This window comes from Pangasianodon hypophthalmus, chromosome 5, assembly GCF_027358585.1.
Source record: "Pangasianodon hypophthalmus isolate fPanHyp1 chromosome 5, fPanHyp1.pri, whole genome shotgun sequence".
NCBI lineage: Eukaryota > Metazoa > Chordata > Actinopteri > Siluriformes > Pangasiidae > Pangasianodon > Pangasianodon hypophthalmus.
Window position 1 is genome coordinate 702,273 of NC_069714.1, and position 27,578 is coordinate 729,850.

The window sequence follows — 27,578 nt, forward strand, 5'->3', positions numbered from 1 at the left end:
AAACTTAACTTACAAATAATAACATTCTACAAATTTTTCAACTGAAATATTTAACGTTTGTCCTGTTTCGAATAGTGCAACAGTTTCAACAACGCTAGCAAAACACTGGATCAAAAAAAAAACAACAAAAAAACCCTGTTGCAAACTGAAAACCGTAAGACACGAACATGGTAGAAGCGCCAGCGTGAAGGTTAGTGCAGACGGAGGTGTTAGCTGGTAAAAGCAGCGTTAGTTAGCTTTGTGGCGTCGGCAGATTTTTTTTTTTTGCCGATGTTAACAGGGTTCTTACGAGTAGGAATTGAGGCATTCTTTTGAGCGTGATTGGATGTCTTGCAGTTCTTGCTCCTCCTTCGTTTTGATGTCTTGGTACGCGTGCATTTGACTCGCGTCCTTTAGGTAGGCCCAATTCGCCGAGAGGATCATAAGGTAGTGGATCTGAGAGAGAGAGAAGCTGTTAACGACGGCAAAGAGCAAGCAAAAAGAGCAAGGAAAGCTCATTACATTCCCATAAAAAAAAAAAAAGATACATCAGTGTTTGAGTGGAGGCACAACAAGGAAAAGAGACCAGCCGCAAAAACCCAAAACAAGCTAGCTACAGCTACATGTATACACACACACACACACACACACACACACACACACACACACACAGGCCTGTCTCTCAATACAGCATGCAATCCAGACACAACAAATTATTATTATTATTATTCGTACCACAGCGCAGCTCTGACAGTCGTTTAGCTGCAAATCGCACGTTTATATTAACGCGCTCGTTCTAATACGTTATTGTTTCTATAGTAACTTGTATGGAGTGTTCTACATAATGTTAAACTAAATAAAGAGATTTTTTTATTTAGCGAAGAAAAATCATGTCTGCGCCTTTTACAGGCGACTTTGCCGTTTCTAGGTAACGCGACAACCTGCGTAATTTTTTTTTTTCACTTTCAGAGGATAAAAAGAGAGACTGTGAGGGAACGACTGTTTATAGCTGCTATAACGTAAGTGAGAACAGGAACTAACTGGTTTCACCGACGTTCCACAGCATTAAATGTAACTATAACTGGATAAAACGGATGAACTGTCATTCTTTACGTAATAAGAAAATTAATTTTGTTTAAATTGCTGTGGTATAAGAGGAATAAAACTTTGGGACATGCTGTTATAGGAAAATAATCAATTTCAAAAATGAAGGCAACAAATGAACACAATCTGGCAACGTCCCCACAAACCACCCCATACATTTAGACTAAACATATTTTATTATTATTATTATTATAATTATTATTAAAACATTCTGCCTCTACAAGCAAGAACCTAATTAACAGCAACATCTATGTAGGTCCCCACAAAACACGTTATAAAATAATGTTATGAATGAGATTCAAAGAATTGTCATGTGGTATCTTATCATGAAGCAGTGGATCTGCAAGAGCAACAGGCAAGAACATCTTGCTAGGTCCCCACAAAACACACACACACACACACACACACACACACACTTTTCTAACTATCCTTGTGAGGACCTTCCACTGGCAGAATTACTAATGCAGCTAATTAATGCTACACCTAATCGAACCCGAACCTTAACATCAGTAACCAAAAGGAAACCTTTCGGCTCTTTTAGTTTCTGTAAATAAAGCAGTTTTCCTCGTGGGGACCTGACAAACGTCCCCACAAGGTCAAAGCTATCAGATATTCCCATCCTTGTGGAGACAAACACACATATTCAATACAAACATATGCACACACACACACACACACACACACACACACTCAAGTCCCAATAAACCACGTTTTAAACCGAGACCCAATAAATTATTATTATTATTATTATTATTAAGAAAGGAAAGCGATGCAAGCCAGAAAAAGCAAACGGTTAGTAAAGAAAAACGGCACACATGCGTCTCAAACGAAAACGCGAATGAAGCCTCGTTAATGTAGACGAATAACGTCGATGAAATGATGATGAAGACCACGGAGGATGGTTTTGTAAACAAGGCATGTTTATTTTGTATGTCAAAGAAAAAAAAAGGCTACATTTGTTTTCAGAAGTTAAAGGTAATACTGAGTCAAAGTAAACATTAACTGAAAAATTGAGAAAATTAAAATAAACATGTAGCTGTTCTGCTTAATAAAAACTTCGAAATAATAAAAGATACACAGGTTAAAATGTTAACGTCGCTGCATCGAAATTTCTGTCACTATAAACTACATGCTGCTTCTCAACGTTATAATATTTATAAATTAGCCTCATAATAATAATCATCTGATTAGCCAGGACACTGGAGCAACGAGGCTGTGGTAGCTAACACGTAACTGAACAATCATGCTAACTGCACAAACGCTACAAAGTTAACACAATGCTAGTTGGTTGTTTGTCACCACAATTAGCTTTGCAGCGCTGATACAACGTTAGTGAGCAATGGGGCAATTTTACAGCTTGCACAATGTTTCTTCCCAAGAACATTTTGTACATTTCGTACATTTTGGTGGCTAAAACTGTTTCTAACGAATAATCAAAATGTAGCACCATCCTATTAGCCTCATGCTAAAGTCTTCAAACTGTCTAGCCTAATGTTCATATTTGTAATATTTACACATTTTACACACAGGCTTATTGAGTATTCTTCAGAGTAAAAAAAATCACTACTTAGACAAGCGAGATGTGTGTGTGTGTGTGTGACTTCAGTGTGGAGTTAGCATAACGCTAATTGGTTTTTTGTTCGTTAGTGCAAAAACTGTCAAATTTGTCTCACATTTGAGGCAGGTTTAAGTAAATTTGTCACTTTAGCGAAGAAGCCTTCAATGTTTAGTGGAGAAATTTAAATTTTCTGGTTTCATGCTGTCTACAGACAAGTGTGTGTTTTCGACAACGCTAACTCGGGACCCGTTCGCTATATTAACCTTGTAGCTACGCAATGTTAATGTCAAACGTCTTGGCTAATCGACTACATTTAAGCGAAAAATTAGCATAAAGTTTCCCTTAAACCGGTCCTTTACATGCTAGTGCAACTAGCGATTATATTATTACATTACATTTACGCTAGTTAATATAAAATTCTGGGTAAATAATCTCTAGTGGTTGTTTTTTTTTTTTTAAAAGATATTTAGGAAACTAGTGAGCTCCCTGGTCTAAAAATGCTAAATACAGATATAGTTAAATATTTACACATTGTATCGTAAGTTTTGGTTCGGATTCTTTTCTCATTTTTACTTTTTTTTGGTCCATATGATTCCTGTGTGAGTTTAAAACTTAGTGCAACAGTCTTCTCTGCTCTTAAACTTCAGAAGAGCAAAGTTATAAGTGGTAGCCATCATGTAGATGAACTGGAGGGGAAAAAGAAACAGAAATGAAGTAAATAAAGCGAATCAGAATCATTATAAAGCCCAACGCCTGGTTTTTTTATTTCATTTCACTTCACTAACGTATCTGGGTCCGAGCGTCTTTTCAGTCTCGGTAATCAGTAATGATGAAGAATGAGCAGCTGGGTGTGACTGCTGAGTGACGTTCAGAGGGAAAGGATATTATTTAAGTCAATATTACACCTGCGGTAACACTCACCATGGCGATGACGGTAGCTCCGGCTCCAGCACACGCAACAATATACAGGTGGTAGGATAGGTAGAACTGAAACGGAGAGGAAAAAAAACCTTTTCTGTATTTTCCAGACAATGTGACGTGTAAAAAACAGTAGAAAAACCAAATACAAGTAGATTTTCCATTGATGCAGTTTGAGTAGTGGATTAATACGACCAGCAGAAACACATGAACACTTGGACAAACTACCAAAACTGCGTAATACAGAAAACAATCTAGCAAAGTACCATGACAAAGTAGTAAACTACCGTAACTGCCGGAGCAAAACTACTACCGTAAAACCATGAACAACTGGGCAAACTACTGTTACTGCTGCAGTAACACACCTACCGTAATCCCCCTAAAAAAACTGGTAACCTCTGGCAATTGCTGGAGTTGTACGTCTACCGTAATCCCCCTAACAAACTCAACAACTGGGCAAACTACTGTAATGGCTGGAGAAACAAACACCTCTTGTAATACACAAACAAAAAAGCAAACTACTGCAACTGCTTGAACAGCATGACTACCGTAATCCTCCTAACAAACTGGCAAACTAGCGTAACTGCTGGAGGAACACAACTACCGTAATCCTCCTAACAAACTGGCAAACTAGCGTAACTGCTGGAGGAACACAACTACCATAATCCTCCTAACAAACTGTAAAACCTACACTAAAGCCGGAGTACAAAAATAAACATGAACAACGGACAGAATTACCGTAACTGCTGGAGTAACTCGCCTACCGTAATCCTCCTAACAAACTGGCAGCCTACTGCAGCTGAAAGAGGCTTTTATTCTTCACACCCCGAGAACGCACTTTTACCAGCATAACTGCGGTCATACCTCGCTCGAGTTACAAATGTCGAGAAGCGTCGAACCGCAAGCGACACCTGGAGTGGCGTTCCATGGAATAATACCTGCACGAGAAAAAGGTCACGTCACGATAATTATTCACACGTAAACTATTATTATAGATGATTAAAATATGGCTAATGAAAGAAATACAGCATCAACTCAAAAAAATACAACTCAAAGCATATACGTCGCTTTGTTGTTAACAGCGTAGGAGTTATTTTTATTTTAATTCTTAACATTTTTACATACCGTACTGTCGCATGTCCACACAAACGGAGGAGTTGACCGGAGAGCCCATGGACGCACACGTGGACCAAATGTTGTAAAACAGGAAAACTGGAATCGAGGAAAACCCGAAAACTCCGAGCCAAGCCACTCCAAGAACGTAGGTCAGGAACACAAACTGAAAAACAAAGACCGCGAATATCTGATTTTAACATCGGCGCGTATAAAGATCTGGAACTTTATTTATGCTTCTCAAATAAGTACAAGCTGAATTAGCAAGGTAGCTGGTTATCATGCTAACTAGTTAACAAGTCCATTATCCAGCTAGAGATGTAGGTAGTTAGTTAGTGAACCAACGTAACATGAAGGCAGTGGGATGAAAATTAAATGTGTAAATGTGTTACTAACACTTAATCGCATTGATAAAATCCGGATTTTTAAAGTAAAATGTAAAGTCGAGGGCAAAACGTCTGCGTCTCCATAGCAACCGGACATTTAATGTGATTGGTTTTACAGGTTTTATCACAAACAGCTAAAAGATTATTAGTGAAAATTCTGTAAAATGTGTAAGTTCACGTTTTGTAACTATGGCTGTGAGATATGACGCTGTAACGTTATCGTGATAAAGGATGTCGTAACACTAGGAGCGGCGCGTTGTGGGAGGTGGAGAGGTGCATTGTGGGAGGTGGAGCGGTGCAGTACCATGGCGCTGATGCAGCGGCCGCAGATGGTGGTCTTAAACTCGCCGTGCAGCTCCTTCACTGCGCTGGTGGTGTAAAAACCCTCAGCCAACAGGATGATGCCGTAGAGGAAGAAGAACGAAGCGATGCCATAAATCACATACTGTAGAAGATAGATTCTGGAGAGACACACACACACACACACACACACACACACACACACACACACACACACACGTACACATTTTAAATGATAGGTTTGTATGCTTTTTGTTCTATAAAACAAGTGTGCGTGTGTGTGTGTGTGTGTGTGTGTGTGTGTGTGTGTGTGTGTGTGTGTGTGTGTGAAATGCTAAGTTGTGCACTCAGCGCTTTAGTGCTACACAATACAGACTAAAGTATCAAACTGCAATTTTTAACCTTTATATTTAAAAAATAATAATAAATAGTAATAATAAATAGTAAAAAAAAAAAAAAAAAACTCAAACAGAAATTGTAGAAATAAATGATTTTGTTGTTTATTGTAGAGATCGCCATGGCAACTGCGCCATGTGACGTAGATGTGATTCTGTGATGTGATAAGAGTTAAAGTGAAATAATGAGCGACTGATGGACAGAAAAAGAAAGGAAGAGAGGAAAAGAGCAAGACAAAGTGACAGCGTGAAAAAAAAACGATCAAGAGACAGAGTGAAAGAGAAAGAAAGAAAGAGAAAGAAAATGAGTGAGAAAGAAAAAATGAAAAGGAAAGTGAAAGAGAGACAGAGCAGAAGGGAGACAAAAGATGAAAAAAAAAATTGAAAAAAAGAGAAATGAAAAAAAGAGCGAGAGACTGAACGAGAGAAAGAGTGTAAAAGATAGAGAAATGTTGGAGCTTTGTGATTGGTTAAAAGGCTCATTTGCATATCCTGAATTCTGTGATGTAATAATATCAGCAGCACGGATACAGGACTAATGATACGTCGTGTATTCCTCTCTCGCTCTCTCTCTCTCTCTCTCTTTTAATCTAAATGTCCTTCACTGTGATTATTTTATTTCGTGTCGTAATCACTTTGTTCATAGCTGTGGAATAAACAGCGCTTTACAGACAAACAAACCCCAAACTATCTGGTTTTATTTTAGCCAACAACAGCTGAATTTTGTCTGACACTATTTATACTCCGTGAGGATAAATCAGGGTCTCAGACATCTGAAACGTAAACAAGACGGCGCTCAGGGGGAAACACGGGACGAGGCGGCTCCAGATTTGTGGCCGAAAAGAAAAAAATACCATATTTGGAGTGAAAAAAACGTCAGGTGGAGACTCGGTGAAAGACGTCTGCTTTAGCACACACGTGGAGAATATGGCCTGGGTTAGATTTCTGTTGAGGAGACGAGTGAGAAGAGACAAGAGGAGACGAGTGAGAGAAGAAGAGAGGAGACGAGTGAGAGAAGAAGAGAGGAGACGAGGCAGGGGAGACGAGAGGAGACGAGTAACCAGTGAGAGAAGATGAGAGGAGACAAAAGGAGAGGAAACGAGATGAGTGAGAGAAGACGAGACGAGACGAGACGAGACAAGTGAGAGAAGACGAGAGGAGATGAGTGAGAGGAGACGAGTGAGACGAGAGGAGACGAGACAAGTGAGAGAAGACGAGAGGAGATGAGTGAGAGGAGACGAGTGAGACGAGAGGAGACGAGACGAGTGAGAGAAGACGAGAGGAGACGAGTGAGAGGAGACGAGTGAGACGAGAGGATACGAGTGAGAGAAGATGAGAGGAGACGAGAGAGAGGAGACGAGTGAGAGGAGACGAGTGAGAGGAGAGGAGACGAGTGAGAGAAGATGAGAGGAGACGAGTGAGAGGAGACGAGTGAGACGAGAGGACACGAGTGAGAGAAGATGAGAGGAGACGAGGCAGAGGAGACGAGTGAGACGAGAGGACACGAGTGAGAGAATACAAGCGAGAGGAAATGAGAGAAGATGAGTAAGAGGGATGAGAGAGAGGAGACGAGAGAAGATGAGCGAGAGGAGGTGAGAGGAGACAGCTGGGGGACACACTGCGTCCTTCCCCTCTTTTCTCCCCAATGTAGTCTTGGCCAAGAAAGGAGTTAGATTAAGAGGTACATTTTAAAGAAAAATAATGAGAGATTGATAGAGAGACAAAAAAGAGAAAGACAGAAAGAGGGAGATAGATGAGAAAAAAGAGGGGGACAAAGATAAAGTGAAAAAAAACAGAGACAGAAAGAAGGAGGCAGAAGAGAAAAAGAGACAAAAAGAAAGAGTGAAAAGAGAGAGCGAGAGAGAGAAAGCTGGAAAGAGGAGTGAAAAAGAAAGGGATATAGAAAGAGAACAAGTGAAAGAAGAGCTCAGTAGAGGAGGAGTGAAACAGCAAAAAAGTGACAGAATGAAAAGGAGAGCAAGAGACAGAAAGAGAGAGACAGGAGAGAAAATGAGGGAGAGTGAAACCACGGTGGTACTCTCGAGAGAAAACGAAGAGAAGAAAGAGAAAGAGAGAGAAATCGTGAACAAAGAGCATGAAAAAGTGCAAGGAAGAGAAAGACAGAATGAAGGACAGAGAGAGACGAGTATAAAAAATTATAAAAATGAAAAATGGAGTAAAATTTTTGTAGGTCATTTGGACACACACACGCAGGGACACACACACGCAGGGACACACACACGCAGGGACACACGCGCGCAGGGACACACGCGCGCAGGGACACGCACACGCAGGGACACGCACACGCAGGGACACGCACACACACACACGCAGGGACACACACACACACACACGCAGGGACACACACACACACACACGCAGGGACACACACACACACACACACACACACACACACACACACACACACACACACACATGCAGGGACACACACACACACACACGCAGGGACACACACACACACGCAGGGACACACACGCAGGGACACACACGCAGGGACACACACACACGCAGGGACACACACACGCAGGGACACACACACACGCAGGGACACACACACACGCAGGGACACACACACACACGCAGGGACACACACACGCAGGGACACACACACACACACACGCAGGGACACACACACACACACACGCAGGGACACACACACACGCAGGGACACACACACACTTACATGTCGGTGAGCATGGCAGTTTCACTCAGGTTCCTGTAGAAGTTGTTTTCGAGGATGGTGAGCGTGCCGCTCAGGGCCACGTGACCGCAGCCGCAGAACAGAGCGACTCCGGAGAAACACAAAATGGTGGCCAGTAGAGACGCGTACGGAACGCCTCCTAAACACTTTATACAGCAGTCCAGGCAACCTGCCAAAGGAAATACACAAATTCATATATATATATATATTCAGTTTGGGCAGAAACTCAACCCCCTGAACACACCTTCTCCACTGTGAAGCATGGTGGTGGTAGCATCACGTTCCCTCTACACATACATGTAGCCTCTATAGGCTACATCATGTAACATTATTATTTACAAAAATTCCAGCATTCTTCAGAAATTATTACAAATGAGTGATTTTGCTGCCACTACAGGGATCGCCATGGCAACATGCAGTCTACTTAAAGCTCTAATGGTCTGTGTCTTGTGATTGGTTCAAAGGTTCATTTGCATATCATGGATTCTGGGATATAAAAATATTTAAGAGTTAAGAGTTAAAGTGAAGGAATGAGAGACTGAGAGAGAGAAGGAAAGGAAAAGAGCAGGATCCAGTGAAATAGTGAAAAAGAAAGAAAGACAGAAAGAAAGAAAAGGAGTGCAAGAGAAAGACAGAATGAGGAAGACAGAAGTGAAAAGAGAGACAAAGAGAAATGAAAAAGAGTGAAAAAGACAAAGATAGAGAAGGAGATTGGAGCTTTGTGATTGGTTAAAAAGCTCATTTGCATATCCTGAATTCTGTGATGTAATAATATCAGCAGCACAGATACAGTGTGTGTGTGTGTGTGTGTGTGTGTGTGTGTGTGTGTGTGTGTGTGTGTGTGTGTGTGTGTGTGTGTGTGAATGTACTGTGAAGCAGCTCTTTCTATTCTACCGTTATTTTTTCTCGGCTTTCCTCCTTCACAGTTTCCATAGTGGCTTAAACCTCATCCACCAAAAATTCCTCCCTTCTTCTGTTTCTCTTTCTCTCTCTCTCTCTCTCTCTCTCTCTCTCACACACACACACACACACACACACACACACACACACACACACACACACACACATCTGCGAGACCTTCCTTCGGTTCTCTTTGTACACAGAGTGAGAGACATGCTATGAATGACAATCAGGGCCTCTCTGTTTCGTTCTGTGTGTGTGTGTGTGTGTGTGTGTGTGTGTGTGTGTGTGTGTGTGTGAGAGAGAGAGAGATGTTCCCAGACAAACACAATAGAGAAATGGTCACCATATGGACTGTGGCGCATTCAGAGAGTGAGAGAGAGAGTGAGAGAGACTGAATGCGCTAGCTCTCAAAATACTTAGCTAGCTAGCTCTACTAGCCAGATACGTCACCAGCTAGCTAGCCAAAACCAACACCCAAGAATTTGGAAGAACTGTAGCTGGTTATTTGCTTCGCTTGCTAACACTGTTTGCTAGCTAGCATGTACATTTAATGGTGGAAGATGTCCAGTGGCTAACAAGGCTAGTCAGGCACTACTCAGCTAACACCGTTAAATCACAGATAATCTGTGAAATGGTATAAATCGGTAAAAAAGGAAGCACTGTGGAGCTGCTAATCATTCACTAGCTAGCTAGCTAGCTATCAGCACACAAATACAACATGAAACTTGTCAAGCACTTTGCTAGCTATCTTAGCTAACACTGCTGGCTAAATAGCAGGCATGTACAGCAGTGTACTACTCTGAAAAAAATGTGCTAAACATCTTGTTGTTTGTATCCATTTTACTTTTTAAGTGTATTTATTCACACGGTTGATGTGCATATTGTGGCTTGTGTGTGCGTGTGTGTGTGTGTGTGTGTGTGCGTGTGTGTGCGTGTGTGTGCGTGTGTGTGCGTACACTAGTCATTATGGGGAAAAGGCTTGGATTCATTATCTTGCTAGAGCTCAATCATCCGAAAGGATACAAGAAAGCCCGCTATACAAGGCGGGAACTTTCTCATGAACCTTCGTCTCCTCTCTCTCTCTCTTTCTCACTCACACACACACACACACACACACACACACACACACATAAACACACACGTTCAGCTGCCCAGTATAGGGTGCTATTTTTTTATTTAAATCCCAGTTTTTCCTCTTTGTCATAACTGATAAATTTATCAGAACTTAATACAATACAGTATTGTATCCCGATATAACTAAAATATCGTATCCCTAACTAAAATATCGTATCGGATATAACTAAAATATCGTATCGTGATATAAGTAAAATATCGTATCTCAATATAACCAAAATATCATATCGTGATATAACTAAAATATGGTATCGCGATATATCAGAACATAATATTTTAGTTCTAACTAAAATATCATATTGTGTTATAACTAAAATATCATAACACAATGTAACTAAAATATCGTATTCTGATATAAACTAAAATATTGTATCACGATACTCTAGGTATTTCTCCGATACACGATATGTATCACGATATATAGGTTTACTAGTAAAGTAAAAATCTATAAAATACTTTTTAGCATTTTATTAGATACTACACTTCAGCTGCTTCCAGTCAGTTTTTAATTGAAAAATAAAAAACTGCTCAAGCTCTTCAGTAACCAGATACCAGGAAAACTCTGAATCATCAAGTAAATAATGAACTTCCAGAACTTTGTCCAGGACCTTTTGCTCGTTATAAGTTAATCTCATCCTGATTAATACACTGACCTACTTATTTACGCTTTGAGGCACAAAATCCATGACTGTAACAGACATATTGATGTTTTGGTGCATGTTATTGATCTGAACTTTTAGACTCAGTAGCTCTCATGGCACCGGACTTGCTAAATAAAATTGATTTTTAAAAAAAAAAAAAAAAAACCAACACAGGACTTTATACAAAGTGACCTATTTATTGTGTTGCTATTTTGCTATTTAAAAACATTTTACATATTAATGCTAATTTCATTAATAGCATTGTACATGGAATACTAGGTTGATATATTTACTATAAAATAACAAACTTCCAGTGACCTGGAAAATCCTATCAATTCTTCAGCGGATGATTAAAGGAGAAGTAACTTTGCATAGATAATTCCACTATCTTACTTTTAAAATGATTTCTCAACTTTTTCCCCAAAATAATCTCTAAAATGACATTTCTAAGTCCGGTTTATATTAGTTATATTAGATCTACTACACTGTATAAGAACTGTTCATAAAATATTCAAATGTTCCAAGAGTCATCCATTTTCCCAATTACAGAGTCTTTCCATTTAAAATATCGTTCCTTTTTAAATAAGGGTTTTTTTTTTTTACGTTTTAATTTGGCAGTGATGTCACACTGACGTTACGAGAAAAATCTGGGAAATCAGCGATTTTTGACCAGAAGAAAGAAACAAAATCCAGAAGATGTCTCGTTCCACAGAAAGCATTCGGATTAATCTCGCTTGGCAACACGATCCGAACCCGAGCCGTGAAAACTGAGCTTCCCTTCTTCATTAAAGCAAAATATACTCTATACTTAGAGCAGATCCTGCAGGAAATATAAGGAGTCGGAGGAGAATGTGCGTCTTGGCCAAACCGAGAACAAAAACACAATTATTCTGCCAGAAAGCCCTGTCATTATCCTTCTTCAAAACAAAAACACAGTTACTGCGAGACGGTGAGATCCCTGTCATTATCTCGGTTTAAAACTGATTAAAAAATTGGAAAATGACTAAATCCATTAGGGTTTAATATTAATATCTTAAACACAGATGAGCTCTTGCTGGCTCATCTGTCTTCTCCTCATGGACACTGCATGCAAGACCTCAAATATCCTCAGTGTCTGATATTTTAATATTTCCGTTCTGGTGAATGATTAGCACAAAACTTGTCGTCCCAGATAAAAAGCTGTGCATTTTTGAATAGGAGATCCGTTAAAGGCTCATTACACAATCTTATGGCTGCAGATGAAAGATTCCTTGTGAGAGCGTCCTGCTAGTGTGTATTTAGAAAACTTTTTTTTTTCCCCTAATACAATGGTAGCCTTTCTGAGTAAAAACAGCCGAGTTTCATCCCGAAGAAACATCTGATTCAAGTTAACTAGTCAAATCATTCAAACTTTAACAAGATCTAGTGATTTCTGTAGCGAGCAAAGCTTCAGGAAGTTATTTTATAGTCACAGGCATCGTGAACAATCAAAACTAGCCCAAAAAAATTTCAGGCACTGGAAAACGAAAGACACGTTTTTCTTCTTTTTAACTCGAGGCCACTGTGGTGCGCACGCATTTCTTATCTACGGACATTATCCACTCCGTAATCCCCCTTTCCCTCTCTCTCAATCTTAGCGATATATCGTAGAATAGAAATTATTCTGTACATCATAGACACACTGTCTGCACTTACACTTCACCTTTGTTTGGAATGTTTATTAGATTTAATTCTTTGCTATAAAAACACTTTCATGATCCATTTTGAATTTTTGCTTCACGGAGTGTAATTTCTCGCAGTAAATGGACACTAACCGAGATCACTGAATCAGCATGCCACTAATTGCACGTTTGGCGTTTTGGATCCACTTTTCCCTGGCAGCCTCTCTTGGTGTGTGGAAAGGAAGAAGTGGGAATAATAGAAAACCCAAGAAGCCAACAAATACTGCAGAAGATTTCATCCAGGACCAAAAATCCTTACCTTAAAACAAAACAAAACACCCTGACTATATGATTCATACTGCAAATGAGACGTGTAATTCAAAAACTGGATGCTGGTGGTATTCTTCAACCAAAAATAAAGGTTTTGAAGCAAAAAGACCTGTTTTAGGGGCTTGGAAACTACCCTGTTCTTGTTAGTGTAAAGAATTCAATGGGCTTTAACAGACATATTGTTAATTAATATTCTTCAAAAGGTCCATCACTGACTGAAATCACTAGCGCAGAACTTTAACGAAAGCTACCACTCCAAGCATGTGCATACCACTCATATGCGTTAGATTTGGCTTAAGAACGACGAAACTGCACTAAAAATTCCTAAATCCCAAAGCCGTATCAGCTCACACTTCAGAGAATTTAAATAAGTGGGGTTGCAGATCAAAACACGGCTGACCTTTCAGTATCTCGAAATGTCCTTCACACATGTTCTCACGTTCTGCTTTAGTTTTCCACAGACCATTAAAGCAGTACTGAAAATAAGCTTTCTTTTTTCCCATAGACCGAAAGTCGTGGCCCCGTGTTCCCATCTCCACTGGCAGACTGACGCACTGAATATTCATGAAAACCAACAGCTGCCCTATTGAGCTCATTCACACCATAAATGAGCAGAAAGAAACTGCTGAAAACGAAGGCAATTTCTTTTTATCCTGAACGCTAGGGAATTTCTGGCCAAGTGTTGAGAGTGATATAAAAAATTAAATTAGAGTCATGTTTAAGCTCTTTTACATCAACTAAAACTTGAATACTTTGGTGAGACCAAAGAAGGTGGTGTGTGGAACATGACAAGAGGTCTGAACTTTAAGTTTTGCCAGGAATGAACCAAAAATCAGCATTAAATCATTATTTGTGTTCAGGAGGATCCTCGTGTATGGGAAAGACTTTTGGGACTCAATTTCCATCAGTAATGTTTAAATTGATCAATAAAAAATATATTCTACAATTATGTTGCTGTAAGATATGAAGAGATGACTTGGGGGCAATTAAACAGGGGTTGAAATGGTTTATTTTCCAAATTATAAGACACTTTTTAGTTAACTTTCTTTCCATTAGCCTGTTGTTATGCCAGGACACAGTTCTGGTAGTAGGCTAGCTACTCTAAAAAAAAAAATGCTAACACAGATTAAAATATTTTTTAAAAAACAGTTCAATAAATCAGTTACATCCATTGGTTTTAAAGTGCAGAACTATTTCGGATCTATTTGCTAGTTTCAGTAGCCTTATCATCGACCAACCATGAGACTCCTCTCTAAAGTATCCAGCTGATCTCTTTGTAGGAAGGAACACACCCACATCAGCCGCACTCTTTAGCCTCGATCCCAACTCTCTTGACCTTTGACCCCCAAATCTCTCAAGCCTTAGACCCTTTTGAGAAAGCCACAGAGCTGAAGTATGTGAACCAGTTCCAAAGGAAGTCCAGCCGTGTGGGAATATTCACCACCAATGCCATGGTATCTTGGCTGTACTGTCCCTCTGAATGAGGAATACATTTATAAATGTTTAACTGCCTGATGCATTGTACTAAGAAGGCAACCTCCTGCTTATTATGGGATGGATACCTTGGCTTAATAAACAAATGAAGGAGCGACATTTCTGAGAATCCTTACAAAAGAATGCAAGGAATGGGATCTGGAGCCAAATTGGCTGTAAGATTCCTGAGGAAGCTAGTGCTACAGGCTAGCCAACATTCATTCATTCATTCATTCATTCATTCATCTTCAGTAACCATTTGTTCCTGGTCAGGGTCGCAGGGGAACCAGAGCCCATCATAGCTACACTGGACATAAGACGGAAATACACTCTGGATGAGCCACCAGTGCATTGTAGGCTACACAAGGTGCTCGTATGAACAGAACTGCACAATGATTTCAGACTAGGCACAACCTCCTTTTGAAGGAAAAAAATCGATTGGCTGAGACTCCAGAAGAATAAACTACAGGATCTGGAATAATAAACAGGAAGAATCCATTGGCCCAAACATACCACTGGCTCCAAGGTCCACTGGTTTTGAGATTCCTGAAGATGCTACAGCTACAGGCGAGCCAAAGCATTCTTCTGAAAGACACTGTTTTTCCCAAACTCACTGTCCGCTGCTTTGTCTCTGGCCATCATATGGTACATCTGGTAAAGATGGTAATTGTTTGGCAAACAGGTATTGGGGCTAGCTAATGTCCTAGGATTTGTGATGCAAGAACCAGAATGATGGTTCTGCGAGCAACAAACCATTCATTTTACTGAATTATAACTTTTGAATAAAACAATCCAAAACAAAAACCTGAGCTTGCCTCAAACATGGTGCCAAAATGTTACAGCTGGTACAGGGTGTAGATGCTTGGCATGAAAACACTTCAATAGATTGATGAAGAAGGAAGGAACCTTGGATGCGTGTTATGGATGCTACATTCGCAAATACTGTTGGTTGAAAAGGTGTGGAAGGCATTCCAGAGCCTTGAGTCAAGAAGTTAATATAAAATCAAGGACTTCAACCCAAGGTAAGTGTCTAAATGTGGACTTTAAGTTAACAAATACAGGAAGGCAAGGCTATCAAGTACTAGCTAGCTGGACATGCAGTACTAGACTAACCAGGGATATCTAACAGAAGGAACAAACCTTCGATAGATTCAATCAAACAGTGATAATTTTTCCTACAACTGAACCCAAACTGTTACCACCACAAACACAAATGCACTACCAAAGAAGGAATAAGATGCTACATACACAAATACTGTTGTCTGTTTGGTGAAAGTGGTGTGGAAGGCATCACAGTCAACAAGTTAATAGAAAAACAAGCACTTGGATCCAAGGTAAACATCTAATTGTGGAACTCGGTTAAACAAATACAGGAAGGCAAGGCTCAGAGTTGCAGAGATACAAGACTTTTTGAAACTGTATCAACAGGGGTATGTATACTCAGAACAATAGACCTAAAAAAAAAAAACAGTTAAATTAGCACTAATCATGGATCTCTAATGAAACTGAAAGGGCGCTCTAGTGGGGACTGTGAGAATTCGCCACCATGGATATACTCAAAATATATTCCGTAAAGAGTCTTATTTGACTCATTAGGATATCCGATATCCACCAGTGATGCACCATTGTCAGATACAAGCCTAGCTCAGTTTCCGTCAATGTGTATTTTTCATCTCAAACTCATTTCAAATATTTCTCCCTAAATCCTGGTACCAAAAATACCATTAAATCACCCCATTAGTCATTTGATGACCTTTAGGAAAATGTGATGCTTCACAGAGTATTTGCGAGTCCGAGCCAGTGAACACTGCTGGAATTTTGGCGCAACCACCCAAGACTCAAACGAGGGAAACTCTGAATCACTTGTTGCTCTGGGCCAGCGTAACAAAGTCCAAAGCCCATCGTTCATACTGTGGCTTTTCTAACTGAAACCAAAGGAAGTGACTCTAGATTTAGTATTTATCTGCATTGATACTGCAGCTGACAAAATGCTATCAAGAACTCCTTCAGTCAGCAACGGAAACAAAGGAAATCGTAATCGGAACGTTTCCAGTAGAGCTCTGTTGTTGAGTTGTTTTTCAAGCAGGCACTCTGTGGTTTGGCTTGGCCGAAGAAGAAGCTGTAGAGTTTCATTTTGCGTCTTCACTACACGAGCAGTGTGTGTGTGTGCGCGTGTGTGTTGGTGTGTGAAACCTTACAAATCTGCCAAGCTCTTTGGCAAAGCCCCTCTTCTGGCTCCAGACCAACAGCTTAGCTAGCATTTGATCTATCGCCTGAAAGACCACTTTTCTTGGGTTTTCCTGTCAACTTGTCAAGATCATTTCCCAAAAACAACGTTTGACATTTTTAACAGGTTTGTCATTCAACTTTCAGACGAGGAACGTCTCTGAGGTGTTCAGACGGAGTGTAAGAGTTCACTTTAGGCTCAGGTTCCCTCCTTCGTCTGACATAAAGGATTGGGAAAAGGAGCACTGTATGATCGGGACGATCTTAGCGACTAGAATGAGCTCTGGACATGCAAACGTCTCAATTTTTCAAACAAAAAAAAAATGAAATTAGGTGACTGTTTATATAAGATTAACTTACTTGTACTTAGGCCTTGTCTACACTAGCAGATCAATTGGAAAATGGCAAGTTTTTAAAGGGTTTTTCAGTCTGTTTTCGCAAAAGTTTCCCATCTGACGAGGAAAAAAATGGCAAACCTAAATTACCGACTTCACTAGCTAGCTGTTTTTCAAGTTGAAGCTTGGGAAGCTTATTTGGTTGAGAAGAGGGCATGGACAGACTAAAAGACTAAAGACTAAATTCCACTGCACCACTATCAGCATCTAGTTGAATTAAGTACTTTTTTAATTAAGTACAAATTTAAAACCTTGCCAGGAGCTACTTCTGACATTTTTCCCCACAGTATTATTACTCCACGGTGTCCTGGGTTTGTTTCGCTTGTCCTCCCCGTGTGGGTTTTCTCCATTAGACAGCTGGTCTTAGCCATCTGTTCACAAGCACTGAGAACACCAGATTCAAGTAATATTTAACGTCCTAGCATTTTTTTTCCTCCAGGGTTTTTCTGTAACAGTCCCAAGCTAATCGATTAGGATGAGTCTTAAAAAAAAAAAAAAATAGGATGTACAGGCTACACAAGACGTTTCCCAGTCTCGAGCATTTCAGTTCTTTATTGTGTTACTCAAGAGCCAAATGGTTAATGCAGTGGCTGTGCTCCCGGGACAAGCGTGCTATTGAGTTTCCTGCAGCTGTCGATCCATCTGGAGAAAAACTTCAAGTTATGTGAGAAATTCTCATCCACACCACATTTACAGCCACACAAGCGAGGCGACGTCGAAAGCGCAATTCTTGCACGCTCTACTCGTCGCGTATTTTGCACTGCTCTTCATTTGGGTACTGCAGCATTTCCGCTGTTCTGCCCCTTGTGCCTCGTTTCTTTCACTGGAGAATTAGCACCATACGCTCCATCACATGCATCTGAATCACACAGGTTCCCGAACACCGAATCACAGCTGGGTTATGTAACGTGCTTACAAGCTGCTTTTGGAGAATTTAATTGGGGAAAGTTCACTGAGAATAACCGAGAACATGTGCTTCTCATAAAGCAAACCGATAGCAGCGGCCTTTAACAAAATACTCAGGAAAGACTAAAGGCACAACATTTTCAGAGCTCTGTTTAGGGTGTGTGATGATATATTGGCATGACTGTTCACTGCGATGAGGACATCTGCAACATCATACCGCTATTGTGAATTTTTTGGCCTGTTTTTTGAGGATCTTCCCAACTGACAGAACTCCAGCACAGTCATATGGTTTGAATCATGCTAATTCCGGCTTGCTGAAGGTCAAGGCCGACTTGCAGAAAGCTTTCATCCTACTTATAGGTATTTAAAATTCAGTCCGCGAGGTTCGGCCGGCATTTAAAGCCACATTACATCTCGTATTTTTTTCCCCCCATTCGGGATGCAAATGAAGAGCTGGGCTTGATCAGTGTGGTTAGGAAGCTTTTTTTTTTTTTTTGTCTTAGTCAAGTAGCAGCAGCAGAGAATGAGTCAAGAACAAAGAGCCGTCTGTAGGAACTAAGTGTCCTCTGTGGGCGCGACGCCAAGAAGTCAGAGCCTCCAAACCTCGTTTTCAACCCGCTTCAACAAAGACTGCATTTTCAGAGTGTTTTTAATGTGCTCTTAGTGACTTGCCTTCTGCATGTCCCCTTGTGCCATTTTAATAGCATAGCTCCAGATTTCGATATTTTAATTAAGACACCCTGTGCTGCGACCCGGAAGTGCACAACATCTACAACACACAAGTGGCCACTTGCAGAACAACAAGGAGCGGGTTTCCAACCCCAACGTGATTGGAAATTGCACCAGATCACACCGATTTCTGGTTCTGCTCCTGAAGTACACGTGTGTACAAGTCGACGTTGACTCGATTCCTCGCTCCTCCAAGCAGGGAAAAAAAAAAAAAAAAAACCCCATTAAAACAGATTTCCTTTCAGGAATCACTTTTCTTAAAGTAGAAAGTATAGCGTGTGTGTGTGTATATACAGGGTTTTACGGTAACCACCAGGCGCTTTGAGGATAAAAAACTAGTCTGTTTTAGTTCAGATATAGACACTAGAAAAGTTTACAGTATCAATGTTTACAAAATGAAATAATTGTAATTATTTTTTTAAATTGTTCATTATTCTTCCTGTGTGTAGCAATCGTAAAGTATGTTACACACACACACACACACAAAAAAAAAAAAAAACATGGCAGAAACCCATCACTGCTCATCATAATGAGATCGCCGTCTCCTCAGTGAAGCATGGTGGTGGTAGGAAAGCGGAAAAGTTTACAGTATAATTGTTTACTTTCCTTCTTCTTTAGGATTTACGTACCACAATTAATAAGAAAGTGTGTGTGTAAAAGCTTCTAATGTCTACAGCTGAACTACGACAGACGAACCGCAGCGTATTTTCCGTGTAGTTAATAGACTTCGGACGAACAACGTAATCAGAAGACATGGCATAATTTCGTTTTCAAAATGTGTGGATGAATTTACTTGTGGAAGCAAACAGGAGCTATAAAATACTTTAAAATATTTCAGGAGCTATAAAATGATGCGTAGTGATAATATAATACAATACTGCTAGCTATTTAGCACACTAGCTAGTTTATCGAATGCTGATATGACTTGCTCGTGGCTAGTTAGCTAGCTTGTGTCTCCCAGTATTCCGGAGAATTAAAAAAAGAAGCGCTCTCTGTCCTTCACCTGGTGTGCTCTGCTGAATATAATAAGTTATATGATCAATTTTAAATCCAAACAAATCAGGCTGCACGTTTGGAAGATGAGAAAAACCGAGAACCAGGCCAAAAGAAACAGCGAGTCAGTTTGTGTTGTGAAAGAGTGAGAAATAATTGAAGAACTGACATGTTGGTTTTTTTGCCAAGTGAAACACACTCCTCGCTCGCAGCAGGCTTGTGATATCAGGGGCTTCCAGAGCAAGAGAAACGTAAACTAGCTATTCTGTTCTTTTCTGTCAAACAAAGTTGTTTAAAAGATTCCTACAGCGCTGTTCATATTATCAGAATGGGTTAAGAGGGTTTTTTTAATGCTAGGCAAAAGGTGGCTATTGGCTAATAAGGCTAGAGTTAATCTTTTTAGCTAGCAACTGTACTCCTATATGCTTAAACAGTTACGCGTTTTTAACGTAATAAAGATAAAACTCATTAGATAGATGGAAACAGCAATGGAATGGTCCTACATCATACCTTTTTTGCTAGTTTGTAAACCAGCTAATCACCCCTATCATGACATATAATATAGTAACATTAAAAGCTTGCAGTTCGATGTAAAATAAAATTGTACAAAACTAAATAATTTTAGTTTTAATTGTTCAATAGTCTTCCTGTATGTACCTATCTTGTACCAAAGCATGTTACACACACACACACACACACACACACACACTCACACACAAAAAAAAAAAAAAAAAAAAAAAAAAAAAAAAAAAAAACAATGCAGAAACGCAACATGCTCATCACAGTGAGCATTGAAGCACGGTGGTGGGAGCATCAGGTTAAGCATTACCCTTGTGCTCTTGGCTACTTCTCTGACTCTTTACCTGGTCTTTCGTGGACAAGTCTCCTCTAGCCTCAGTCACACTTCTGCCATATTCTTTCCATTTTAAATAAAGAACTTCCTGTCCTTCCACTGGATATGCAAAGTTCCTGTATGTTACAATGTTTTTTTTGTTTGGTTTTTTTTTGCTGTGTGAATGTTGAACAGAATTCCGACATGGAAAATCCGAAGTTCTTGAGAAAGATCTTGAGTGGAAATTATGAATTAAGATCCGTCCAGATGGAGTGTGGAAATCTCCCAGCTTCTCACACAGTCATGAACACAGCGTAACCATAGCGTGGTTAAAACGTTTCTCGTTTCCTGTCCTGTGGGGTAGTTACCATTTCCTAGAGAAACACTCAGATGTCAAGGTTTTGAAATATTCATTTAAAATATAACAGAAAAAATCAGATCGCAACATGTTCTGGGTAAGTTGTGCTCTAATGAAGTCATGTGACACCTTCAGGATGACCATGAATATTCGACAAAGAGGAAAGAGAGAAGTAAAGTGGACCATTAAATAAAAACGGTACGGAATGGAGCCTGGGACCGTGGCTAGCTATCTTTCCAGTGGTGCTGACTCCCTCTGAAATGTACGGAAATTCCTGGATACATCCTTGAAAGCACAGGAGAGAGACGACCGAGCGAAACAGACGAAAAGAAGAGTTCAAATCAAAACATCCTCTAAGCACACACTGCCTTAGAGGAGGAAAAAAAAACAACGTTTCTTAAGTACTGGGAATTTTTCATTTAAAGATTGCAGTTGGGGTTATTTTTTACAAATGAAATGAGAGTGTCTTGGTTAGCATCAGGCTCACACGGTTCGCACCTCACTAGCCTGACTTGCTCACTTAGTGATATGAACTTTATTGGAGTGTTTAATTAGCATTAATTTCTTTGCTAAGCCTCCAAACTTGTGTTACAGACTAACATGTTAGAGATTATCTGATATTTTAGCCCAGCTACATGTCCCAGGCTCAGATCACGTGGTACCTGGACAAGAAGGGAAACCAAATTCAGCACAGGTACTTAACCACAGCACAGAGGTGGAAATAGCGGAGAGTGTGGAGGATCATGGGTAATTCGCCAAGCCGAGCAGGTGGAAAAACACGTTAGCTGTCAATCTAGCCAGCCCAATACCTTAACCGCTAACTGAGTGGTAGTTAACAAGAGCACTGTAATGTCCAGATGGGTTTTGACCTGTATCGCTGCCCATATTCCACACACACACACACACACACACCACACTTGCGTGTATACTCTGTTTTTGACCCTTTTGGCTTCCCACTGTAATTCACCTCCTCATTCTATTACATTTATATAAGTGCATTCCTGTGACTGTGTGTGTCTTTTCGCAGCACTGTGTGTGTGTGTGTGTGTGTGTGTGTGTGTGTGTGTGTGTGTGTGTGTGTGTGTGTGAAGCATTATATCACCAGACCAGGGACTTTCTGGAAATGCGGCGGGCGGAACAAAACAAAGCATCTGATGCTGACTCTTTATGTTTCCACAAAGAGTGACATGAAAATGTGTGTGTGTGTGTGTGTGTGTGTGTGTGTGTGTGTGTGTGTGTGTTCCAGTCTGTCCATGACTGGTGTGTTTGCGTCATGTTGTTGTTCTTCTCTCACACACACACACAAACACACACACAGAGTTCACATATGACTAGTGAGCATTTTTTTTGGAAATTCGCCCAAAGGCTACATATTCACCCCTCCATCCCTCCCTCCCTCCATCCCTCCATCCCTCCAGCTCTTATTTCATCTCCAGTTCACAACGACGCTCTTTGTCACTTAATAGAGATGAGGGATAAAAAGTAAAAAACCCAACACACAGAGCGGGGTGTGGAAGAAACACGGGTTTAGAAGAAAAATATTGAACCGATGTCTATGATAAAAAAAGAAACAATACAGTGTGGTCACTGGGTTACATGATTACACACGTTTATGGCGTTTAACTGTTAGAAAGCGCGGAATAAAACACTCCGTGTTGTGCTGTTGGAGGAAAAATAATCAACGACAGCGAGGTGCGATGAGGCGGAGTTACTGTTTCCGCCCTGAAGTTGATTATTTTCCTAAAACTCGCACAAACCTACAATAAGCCGAAGATAGTCACATGACTTCAGTCCCAAACCTGGAGGATGACTATGATCTGAATATTAACAATAAATGAAACACTTAGCAACTTTAATTCCAGGTTTTTAAACGAATGCAACTCTCTGTTTCCGAATTCAGACCGCCGTGTTCGCGTGAACGCTCTAAAGGACCTGCGAGTTGGAAAATTCCCAGGTGTTGTGAACGCAGCATTAGTCTTTTGGTACCGTTAATTTTAGTCTACTGGAAATGTTTACTGCAAAATAATTCAGGTCATCAGGTATGCTAATTCTAGCTAGCTTATATTCGCTAAACGTGGAAGACGCTACACTAGTACGCATTTTTAATCCCAACATAACATCGCTGCAGTCGAAAGGGTGCTGATGTTACCAAACATGTAACGTGTGTTTCTCCGACTTCCTTTCCAGACTTTCAGCTCAAAACCGCATGAAAACAAGTGGATGTGGAGAATCTCTGGGTTTAATAAGGCCGAGTTTTAAACAAAGGTAGCGAGCAGAAAGCGCAAGTCAGTACAATAAATCAACTAATCAGACGCTAGCCAAACAAAAAGCATGTGATTCTTTTCAGTCTCGGACTGGCTGTAAACAACGCGGCGAGGGGGTGAGTAAGATTTTCCGAGACCCCGCTGCGTCGAGAGCTCGTGCTGGACGTTTTCTCAGCACGGAAAAGTCCCTCATGAGGAAACGCATGTCACTCAGATACGCTCCGAGGAGCCCACGATTAACACAGCAGTCACAAGACAACAGACTTGGACTGATTCAGGTTTTCCAGTGAAGGAAGAAAGGAATAAGCACGAACACGGCTGTGTCTCAGAGGGGATGTGCTGATAATCAGACAGACAGCAAAAATCGCGATATTTTAGCATCGAGAACACGTCAAGCCTTCTTAGGGTCCTTAAATTAAAGATGCACAGATTGATCGTGATAATATCGTAACCTGGGATAAAAAGTTTCAAGGATAATAATCCTTGAAAAATGAAAAAAAAAAAAAAAGTGTTGAGGAGCAAATTCAGAGTGCTTTAGCTAAGAACTTACACACTAGCTGTCAGAGTGAGGAGGAAAGAAAGGGGAGAAAGACAAAGACACAACTTGAGAGAGGGACACACACACACACACACACACACACACACACACACACACACACAGTGAGGAAAAAGAAAGGGGGAGGAAAGAACGACAGAAAGAGACACAAAACACACACACAGAAATACAGAGAACTATAATGAAAGACACACACACACACACACACACACACACACACACACACAGAGCTGCTATCCCCATCTGGCTCACAGTCCTCTTAAAGCCCTAAAGCCTTTCTCAACCTGCTGGAAGTCTTTACGAGGCGCCGCTGACGTCCCAGAATGCCTCAGAACGCAGATGGACAAAACACTCAACAAAACAAAAATTCCTGAATAATTCTTACATTTTGAATTTCTTTAAGATTTTAAGAAAGTCTGAATTATAATCCAGAACCTTTATATCCTGAATTACGAAATACAAATTGTATAAATTCAGTTAAAAATTCCTGAACTAGCAACTGAACAAGTCCAGATTCAAGAAAGAATCCAGAATCCACTACGGCAAATTTTACCGTAAATCTGGATTTAACAAACACAGATTTAATAAACCCAGACTGAATAACCCTGAAGTACCAGAAGTACCAAATCCAAAAACTGAAGGAACCAAATCCAGAATTAATAAAAGCAAAGCTAAGCAAAGGTTAATCAGTGCTACTGAATTCAGAATGAAATGCTGAACGAACAAATCCAGAACAAATCCAGAGTTTATATTTACAGATTAACTAACAAAGGCAAAAGTGAATGGATCCAGATTTAAGAGCTCCAGCCTGAATAACGCAGAAGTACCAAATCCAAATACTGAAGGAACCAAATCCACATTTAATCCAGAATAAACAAATCCTGGATTTAACAATTCTAAATGCTGAATAAACAAATCCCGAGTTATTGAATTCAGAATGAAATGCTGAATAAACAAAGCCAGAATTACCACAGACAAACCGAACAAATCCTGAGTTTATATAGTTTTAGAATTAACAAATCCAGATTAAATAAATGCTGAACGAACAAATCCAAGAAATCTGAAGAACTCAGAATGACTTGTGTGTGTATCAGGAAGGAACACACCTAGATGGTGAAGTAAGAGCTTTCTAATCTGTGGAGACTTTTGGGATTCAGATCCATAACCCCTTATGCAAACTTTTTTTTTTTTTTTGTTAATGCTGCCTGATGAGGATCAGAGGAATTTGCAGGTTGATCATCTCGGTATTGATTTATAAACAGTGGAACTTTTCCACCTGAGTGCTAGGAACAGTTACTGCACACACAAGCACTATGTAGTGACTTCATGCACAGACTTCTGCAGAAAGTGTGCATGCAGTGTGCATTGCAATCAGTGTGTGTGTGTGTGTGTGTTTCATGCAACCCCCCCCCTCCTTTTGTTGTCCCTAATCGCGTTATTCCATCTTAACTCTGATCCGCACAATGCAGACAAGCTCCCAACCCCAAACGCACGCGCGCGCGCGCACAGTCATCATGCACAACAAACTTGTTAGCACTAATGCACTAAACACGCACGAGAGCCGTTTCTATAAATGTGTACATACCCATAGTGGCTCCTCTCAGTTCTCTCTGCAGGGAGGGAAACAGCACAGCGAGCTGCAGCCTGTGTGTGTGTGTGTGTGTGAGTGTGTGTGTGTGTTTGACATGCAGAACTAGAGCGCGCTGCTTTAGGAGGACTCCCTCTGACGTCACACGCGGAGCCACGCCCACTCCCTCTTCACGCCTGCAGTGCGTCATAGAGGCGCCAGAGGGCGCGCGCCGCCACAGAGTGTTTCACATGGACACCTAAGATTCTGTTTGTTTTGTTTATTTATTTTTTTTTTTTTGTGATGAAGCGGAGTCACCGACTTCGTTTACACGCATATCAAATTCCGTTTAAGGTCTATATTTCCCGAATACGACGTTTACACGCGTATAGTCATCGGGATATTCCTGTATACGTGACTGTTGAACGTAAGCCCGAGTTGCCGTACAGCTACGCGTCTGTTAGCAGCCACGATTCCTCGCGGACTGAGCACACGCATATATCTCTTTTCAGTGGACTTTCTGAATAAGGTGTTTACATCCAACAAATTTCCGAATAAAACAGGCATATTCCAGGGCGGGGATCAGAATTTGGGGAATCGGATTGCAATCGGATTGCAGTGTTTACATGACTCAATACTAATTACAATATCGCCAGGTTCGGACTAATATCGGAATATTGACGTGCATGTAAACGTAGCCAGTGTTACCACACAACCATGTCCTGAAGGGTTTTATTCCTCTTACGCCACTGTGATTCAGCCCCAGATCACAATTCCTTAGTGCTTTTTTTTGCAAAACTACCCATCACTTCCTGTTCTCCCTTACCTTATAGCAGCTATAAACAGTCGTTCCCTCACTTTCTCTTTTATTCTCTCTCTCTCTTGAAGTGAACAAGAGAAAAACAACACAACTTGTCATGTTACAGAGAAACTTCCTTCCTCTGTCCTGAAATGTCAGAAAATTTTAAAGTCACAGTCTTACCTCTGACACTGGAGACTCCTTCCGTAAAAGTTATATAAACGTCTCCTTACAGAAAACGTCACCATATCAACGATTACGCACGGCTTTAATCTTTGTCCGCGGAGATTGCCCAACATATCGTACAAATCCCTGGGAAGAGGTTTTGTACGAACAATAACATAAGCATGTTAATATAAACCTGGGATACACAGATTCACTACAGTCAGAGCTTCTGTTACGAAATAATAATAATAATAATAATAATAATAATAATAATAATAATAATCAACACCTTCTGACCAATCAGATTCAAGAATTCAAGTGTTACTTTTCTAGCTTGACGTCCCAGTCTCAGATGTGGTGGATGAAACAAACATCAGCAAACGTCGTCAGTTATCAGCCTTTTCATCAGATAGCAGCCAAATTTAGGCTAATAAAAAGATTCCGCACCCAAGACGAGGGTCAAGAGGAGTGTTACGACCCTAATTTACGATGCACAAAGAATCTGAAATGAATATCAGATCTGCAACCACCATAAACTCCACATCATCTTCCTTAGAGCTCAGGTTCCTTAGCCTTTTATTACATATTTTGTTAGTATTTCTTGCACCAGGGGACATTTCGTAAGCCCACAATCTTGCATAAAATGTTGACATGTGATCTGTACAGTTTTGCATATAGCAAGATTCTGAATAAATACTTGAAATAATGTTTCACAGTAAAGAGTGACATTGTAGTTGTCACAAAAAATAGTATAAAAGGCATGCTGTACAAATGAAGTAGAGGATTCTGTGAGATCGAAATTCAAAACTACATGTGGGTCTTTCTAGCACAATTCTATCATCATCATTAATAATCACATTATCAATCCAGACAAACAGTAAACACATAGTAGGCATGGATATTGATATTGTTAGCTCTAGTCTCTAGGTATGTACGTTCGGTTATTTTTAAAACTACACTATATTCACATTTCCAAATATAATATAAAAGTACGCAAGATGTATACTTAATATTATGACACTAGCATTCCCTGCCATCTGAACATCTAAAAATCATTTATATTGCACAAGCAAGACATGAGAAATAGCTCTTTAACTAATTATAATGGAATAAACACATTTGGTAAGTTGTTTTTTTTATATATATTTCCACACAAAACCTTCGGAAAGGCCTCACTGAGGTTTCCCTATGA

At 40.3% G+C, this 27,578-nt stretch overlaps 1 protein-coding gene across 2 annotated transcripts; it reads right to left on the minus strand.

The window, feature by feature from the left end:
• Positions 1-196: 196 nt before the first annotated feature.
• On the minus strand, positions 197-25,590 carry gpm6bb (glycoprotein M6Bb). Of its 2 annotated transcripts, none has more exons than XM_026910557.3 (7): positions 25,441-25,590; positions 8,458-8,644; positions 5,363-5,519; positions 4,685-4,838; positions 4,424-4,497; positions 3,563-3,628; positions 197-435 (listed from the first exon to the last, which is right to left on the minus strand). In XM_026910557.3, the coding sequence occupies exons 1-7, from the start codon at positions 25,442-25,444 to the stop codon at positions 286-288; spliced, it is 792 nt and encodes a 263-aa protein (XP_026766358.1). In that variant the 5' UTR covers positions 25,445-25,590; the 3' UTR covers positions 197-285. The 2 variants fall into 2 exon arrangements, with proteins under 2 accessions (XP_026766358.1, XP_026766359.1); XM_026910558.3 differs by lacking the exon at positions 197-435 and adding an exon at positions 1,983-3,327.
• Positions 25,591-27,578: the final 1,988 nt, after the last annotated feature.

Bases quoted from the DNA above. Each gene is read 5' to 3' on its own strand.
- gpm6bb (XM_026910557.3), bottom strand. The intron at 5,520-8,457 runs GTAAGTGTGTGT...GTGTCTCTCCAG, and splicing joins ACTGCCATGCTCACCGACAT to AATCTATCTTCTACAGTATG. The intron at 4,839-5,362 runs GTACTGCACCGC...TTTGTTTTTCAG, and splicing joins GCCGCTGCATCAGCGCCATG to TTTGTGTTCCTGACCTACGT.